Source organism: Charadrius vociferus, unplaced genomic scaffold (genome assembly GCF_000708025.1).
Source record: "Charadrius vociferus isolate BGI_N301 unplaced genomic scaffold, ASM70802v2 scaffold688, whole genome shotgun sequence".
In the NCBI taxonomy this organism is placed as follows: Eukaryota; Metazoa; Chordata; class Aves; order Charadriiformes; family Charadriidae; genus Charadrius; species Charadrius vociferus.
In genome coordinates this window covers 3087-9308 of record NW_009649462.1, presented here as the reverse complement: position 1 = coordinate 9308, position 6222 = coordinate 3087, and the positions used below count along the sequence as shown (strand labels likewise).

Here is a 6222-nt window from a genome sequence, read left to right as displayed (position 1 = left end):
GCTCTCTGCCCGCGTGGCTGCTGCACTCGCCCGCTCTCTGCCGTGGCAGGCTGGCCTGGTGAGCGCGTTCTCTTCTCCCTGGAGCGAGCGAGTGGAGGGTGGGGGGTACGGGCGCCGCCGCCATCTTGGGGGCCGCGGTGACATTGAGAGGCCGCGGACTCCCGCTCTCGGGAGTCTTGGGGCGGGGTGTGGGGCTCACCTCAGCGCTGGGTGGCGGCCAGGCCCGACCCACTGCTGAAGAGCCCTCACCTGAGGGGTGGGGTCTAGGGGACGGCGTGTCCTTCCCTAGGGATGCGGTTCGCCACTGATGGGGTTCAAGTTAATGCTCTAAAAGCTGCTAGATTCCAGTCAGGATTAAGGATTTGAGCTGCGAGACTCTGCTAGGTGGCATTTTTTTCACCGTGTTTGTGAGGAGAGCGAGGGTGTGAAGATCTGTCAGTAGCCGTTCCTGGCCGGTGTCCCTTGTGAAGGTGAACCGAGGAGAGGCCTGCCTAGGCTTTAGAGGAACAGCATTAACGCCGCATGGGACTGCCCTGGGAGCTTTGCTTGGGATGTAGGATTATAATCTTTTAATGTACTCAGATTTTTTTTTTTTGTTATTTCTGCTATCTTTTAAGTTCTAGCCATGCTTTAGAAATTCTGGAGTTAAATTTTTCTTAGAAAGGCCACCCCTTAAAAGACACAATCTTACTTCTCCCTTGTGCAGAACAATGAGGGGTGCACCGATTTCTTTATGCCCTAAGCTTTTGATGTTCAGAACAAAGGTGGTAAATGAGAGGAGGTGTTGCTTTGGGAGCTGCTGCAGTGCTGTAATAGTAACATCAGTGCAACGCAGAAAAATGCAGCCAGTAACTTAGAGCAGTCTCTTTTCTCCTTTGCTGTCTGTCTGTCCTTGCTTAGTAATGCTGGACTTAGTTCTGTAACAACAACTTGTGAATAGAGTGCTGTGAAGCTTAACTCAAAACATAGACACATTAAATTTGAGATCATGATCAGAAGTTTCTGTGTTATCGCTTAACATTACTTTGAATGATTGAGTAAATCTCACTGTTATTGAAACAATTACTTATTTTAGATTTCCAGAAACACCCTAGGTGCAGTATTTGTTGCTTCAAGAAACATCAATGCCTCCAAACCATGCTTTCAGAAAACTGGTGAGTCTGAGAATGGTCCTCATACAAGAGTGCGGTTTAATAACTTGCTCTATCGGGCAAAAAGGAATTTGAATATGGAGTGTGTGTGTGTGGGGGGTGTATCAGTTGACAAAATGCTTAAGGACGCTTCTGTACTGACAGTGAACTATCTGTTACACAGTCACATCCAGGAGACTTCACTTTAACTATTCAAATTATGCTCAAACTAAAGGAGTGGTCATATGTCAGTTGGCTTACACAGTTTACTTGCTTCACAAGGATTCAATTCAGTCTTCAATTCCTGCAGAATTACTTGGAAAATTGCCTCAAATTCCAATTTTCTGTCTTGTTTGTAACAGTATGAAGGAACAGATGACTTTCCCAGGTCTGCCTGGGTTTGACCTTGTGTCCTTGAGTATAACTTTTTTGCTGCCAGCATCTTGGTGTTCAGAGAAGGAAGTGGCACTGCATAGCTGTATTTTTGGTAGTGGTTCATGTATGATTTTTGAAGTGGTTTAGGGTGACTAAAGGTATTAAGAAACAACGGTTTCACAGTGTTTTTTAACAGTTTCCTAACTGAGGAAATAAAAAGTTGTTGGAGGTGTACTGCCAAACGAATTGGAGGAAGATGGAGAACATGTTTTTATAGCTTATTGAACAACTTGCTTCTTAGATGTATTGAGTTAAATATATTTAGATCTTGGATTAAAAATCAGTTGACAGGGTATTTTGATGCCTGCAATCTAAGTAAATGACCTGTAAGTGGGGCTAGTGGGTCTGTTCTTTCTGAGCTTAATCTATTTAATTGTTTTCTAGAGGCAGTGATTGCTAATAGTGTAGGACATACTGAAGGAAATTGATAATTAAACAGCCATCAATATTTTTATTGAAGCTGGTTCGTAATGATGAGTTGAAGCTGCAAAAGCAGCTATGAATACAGAAGCTGTTATTTGCCTTATGCATCATATGTAAGAGAGTGTTGCTTGTTAGACCTCATGGCATACCCGAGAAAAGGTACTTTGGCTTGTGAATTCAAGATAAGCTTACTGAATTCATACTGTGCTTTAATGTCCTAAGTCTGGTTTGAAGTGTCTCTTTCCAGGCACTGCTGAGGTATCCTCTATTATTGAGGAACGTATTTTGGGAGCTGACACCTCTGCTGAACTTGAGGAGACTGGCCGTGTGCTCTCTATTGGTGATGGTATTGCCCGTGTGTATGGCCTAAGAAATGTCCAAGCAGAAGAAATGGTTGAATTCTCTTCTGGACTGAAGGTAAGCTTTCACTAAAGCCGTTTGTTCAGCCTAGAAATACAAAGAAGACTTCTTAAGAAGAAAATATTTTTTTTTTTTTAAGGAGAATTTGAGACTATACTTGGGGTTACACATATGGACTCTTTACAGATTTCATTGCAACTTTAATGTGTAGTAACTAGTTGAAATAATACTACAAAAAGCAAATAGTCTTTGAATTTGTAAAGCTTTGCTTTCAGTATCAGTATCTGTTTTTTGGTTAATATTTGAGCTTTATTTGTCTTCATCTAAGAAGTATTAAGAACTAATCTATCATTGAATTTTGTTTTATTTGGTTTCAGGCTGGCTTTTCTGCTTACTCTTGAATAATAGTATCTCTGCTCCAATACAGTGTGCAATTTGCTGACTTATTTTAGTCCTAAGAGCAGGCTAGAGTTAAAAAGCTGTCTGACTGTTCTGAGAGTACTGCAGCATCTCTTCCAGTATTTTTAATGACTTACCTTGCCTTAGGCAGAGAAGAAGCTGGTGTTTTTCCCATGTCCAATACCTTGGCAAGAGAGAAATGTTGTATTTGAACCCTGCTTATCCTTTCTGTTCTTTTTAGAGAGATAAGTGACTTAATCCTAGGCTGCTGCAAGTATGGTTAATTTAGTAAGCTGAGGTCTTAGGTGGGTTCTATCACCAGTATGGAAGAATGTTCAGGCATTGTACATAAAAGCAGACCATTGCCTATTTCTATGAGTAAGATTGAGATAAGACTATGTTGGATGTTCTACACTGTAGAATAATATTGGTATTAAACTGTCAAAATTTTGCAAATGTTGGCATGAGTTTTCTCAGGATAATGTGATTTTGTCCTAGGGTATGTCCTTGAATTTGGAGCCCGACAATGTTGGTGTTGTTGTGTTTGGTAATGACAGACTGATCAAGGAAGGGGATGTTGTGAAGAGGACTGGTGCCATTGTGGATGTTCCAGTTGGGGAAGAGCTGCTGGGCCGTGTTGTAGATGCCCTGGGCAATCCAATTGATGGGAAGGTAAGTGTAACTAGGTGTTGACTACTTGTACCTATATGATACAGACTGCAACAGTGGGTTTTTTTCCTCTATTTTAAGGGTCCTGTTACATCTAAGACACGTAGAAGAGTTGGCTTAAAGGCCCCTGGGATCATTCCCAGAATCTCTGTGCGTGAACCTATGCAGACTGGTATTAAGGCTGTGGATAGCTTGGTGCCAATTGGTCGTGGCCAGCGTGAGCTGATCATTGGTGACAGGCAGACTGGGTAAGTTAAATGTCCAAGCTAAAAATGTTTCCTTAAACATTGAGACTTGAGTACAGCATATGCTGATGTACAAAGTTGAACCCAGAACTGCATAGAGATTGGGAGAACTGTAGGCAGCTTAACTTACCAACCTCTGTGTTACACAGGAAAACTTCAATTGCAATTGACACAATAATCAACCAGAAACGATTTAATGATGGAACAGATGAGAAAAAGAAGCTGTACTGTATCTATGTTGCAATTGGCCAGAAGAGATCTACTGTTGCTCAGCTGGTGAAGAGGCTCACTGATGCAGGTACAGATTTTTGAAGATGGCTGAGCCTGGCAACTAGGGACATCCTGTTCTCATTATAATGCTAAATACTACTATGACCTCCCTTAGCTCCAAGTATGGACAGAATTCTTATTAGATGAGTGAACTACTTGCTTTTCTGGACAAAGAAATCTTTCTGGGTATCTGGAGGAAAAAAAACCTCTCTTGCTACATTGCATTAGAAGACTAGTACGAGGCCCTGAAACAGCTCAGTTGCTTCTGGAAAAGTCACCCTCTGTTTTATTCAGAGAGATTTCTCTTGGCAGTCAGGCAGGCCTGATTACAAGGTATGTCCTACAAGTATTTATGCACTTGGCATTTGTTTCATATGTATGCAAGTCAGCATAAATGGCAGCTGCAGGCTTAGTGGAAAGACTTTACTGCCCAAACATAGACTTGACTTTTTTTTTTTTTTTTTCCCCAAAATGGTGATTTCATTGACCAAGGCTGTATATGTAACACCTTGCTAGGTGGTCGAGCAGAGTCATACCTAGAAGGACGAACACCCCTACCCCCCCTTTTTTTAATAACAATAATTTGTTTGGGACTATGAAACAAAGATAGCATCTCCTTGCAGAAGCCAGGAAATTGCAGACTTTGAGGCTGAGTTACTTCTAGAACAAAGTGTTTTTTAACAAAAGTTTAAACTCTGTTTTAAATGGGAAAGAAGTCTGCAAGTGTTAGATGCTAGCTGCCATGAACTTGCTCTTGAAACTTCTTGAGTTGAGCTAACAGATGTATTAATCTAGTACTGCATTCTTTCCTATAACAATGTAGTGATGCTGCCTGGGCTGGCTTTAGCAGCTAGCACTGTACTTGTTGATTGCAGGCATGATGAGGTAATAGACTCGGTGTGCGTCTCCAATTTTTTCCAGATGCCATGAAGTACACTATTGTGGTGTCTGCCACAGCATCCGATGCAGCACCCCTTCAGTATCTGGCTCCCTATTCAGGCTGCTCCATGGGGGAATACTTCAGAGACAATGGAAAACATGCATTAATCATCTATGATGACTTATCTAAACAGGTCAGGAAACATTGTTTATAGGCCTTGTAGTCTAGCATTGGTGTTTGTAGCTGTAAGATCACATCAGGTTTAGAAATGAAAAATTTTAAATGAGCTACTGAAGTCTGAGAGCTTTCTTTATACCATACAGGCTGTTGCCTATCGTCAGATGTCTTTGCTGCTGCGTCGTCCACCTGGTCGTGAAGCCTACCCAGGTGATGTGTTCTACCTGCACTCTCGCCTGCTAGAGAGAGCAGCTAAAATGAATGATTCCTTTGGAGGTGGCTCTCTGACTGCCTTGCCTGTCATTGAAACTCAGGCTGGTGATGTGTCTGCTTACATTCCAACCAATGTCATCTCCATCACTGATGGACAGGTAGTACTTCCTCATGTGCCAGTACTTCTGTGTAACTTATTGGCAGGTCTCTGAGGAGGCTTCCAGGCTTCTGACCAAGATACTAAAACAATTTTCTCCTACAGATTTTCTTGGAAACTGAGTTGTTCTACAAAGGTATCCGTCCAGCCATCAATGTTGGTCTGTCTGTGTCCCGTGTAGGTTCTGCTGCTCAGACCAGGGCTATGAAGCAGGTAAGCATGAAACTGCTGCTCCTCCTCTTACTAGAGATTAGTTGTGTGTAGGCTTTCCAACCCATTTCACCCTAGAGCTGTGAATACAGAGAGAACAAAGCTTTGCATTCTGTAGGGTTACAAAACTATAAAAGAACAAGTTTTGGGGATCTCTGATATTTCCATTGCCTGTTGGGGGCGGGGGGGAGAAAGGAAAATATCTGCATAAAGATATTGGACTTGTTAAGTTTCAGTATGCTGAACTGGGTACTAGTCTAACTAGAAATAGAGAATGCTCTCTTTAACCCCATGCTTTTAGTCCAGATAAAGTAGAGAGGTTTAATACCAACTGTCCCTGTTTTAGGGAGGAATAGCATGCTTATGTCAAAAGGCCAAGCGGATGGTGGGATTTTTAAAATGCACATAATCATCTGCCAGAATCTTGAGATTCACTTGACTGATATGTGAGGCCAAGCTGATCTGTGACAACTGTCAGCTGAAGATAACCTACAAACTACTAGACACATTTAGAAGGTGGTCAAACTCAGTCTGACCTGTACCTTGTGTTGTAGGTGGCAGGTACTATGAAGCTGGAATTGGCTCAGTATCGTGAAGTAGCTGCCTTTGCTCAGTTTGGGTCTGATCTGGATGCTGCCACACAACAGCTGCTGA

General features: G+C 42.2%; 1 protein-coding gene across 1 annotated transcript in view; it reads left to right on the top strand.

Annotated features, from left to right (window-relative positions):
* Nucleotides 1-4: 4 nt before the first annotated feature.
* The window catches only part of LOC104290668 (ATP synthase subunit alpha, mitochondrial), a gene marked incomplete at its 5' end in the record, with an annotated part of 7421 nt that continues 1203 nt past the window's right edge, over nt 5-6222 (top strand). The window contains 10 exons of the mRNA XM_009889792.1: nt 5-58; nt 1076-1154; nt 2236-2405; nt 3246-3419; nt 3498-3664; nt 3811-3959; nt 4853-5004; nt 5135-5359; nt 5464-5571; nt 6123-6222. The exon at nt 6123-6222 is cut by the window's right edge and continues 39 nt beyond it. Coding sequence (XP_009888094.1) covers nt 5-58; nt 1076-1154; nt 2236-2405; nt 3246-3419; nt 3498-3664; nt 3811-3959; nt 4853-5004; nt 5135-5359; nt 5464-5571; nt 6123-6222 — 1378 coding nt within the window. The remainder of the gene's footprint in view (nt 59-1075; nt 1155-2235; nt 2406-3245; nt 3420-3497; nt 3665-3810; nt 3960-4852; nt 5005-5134; nt 5360-5463; nt 5572-6122) is intronic.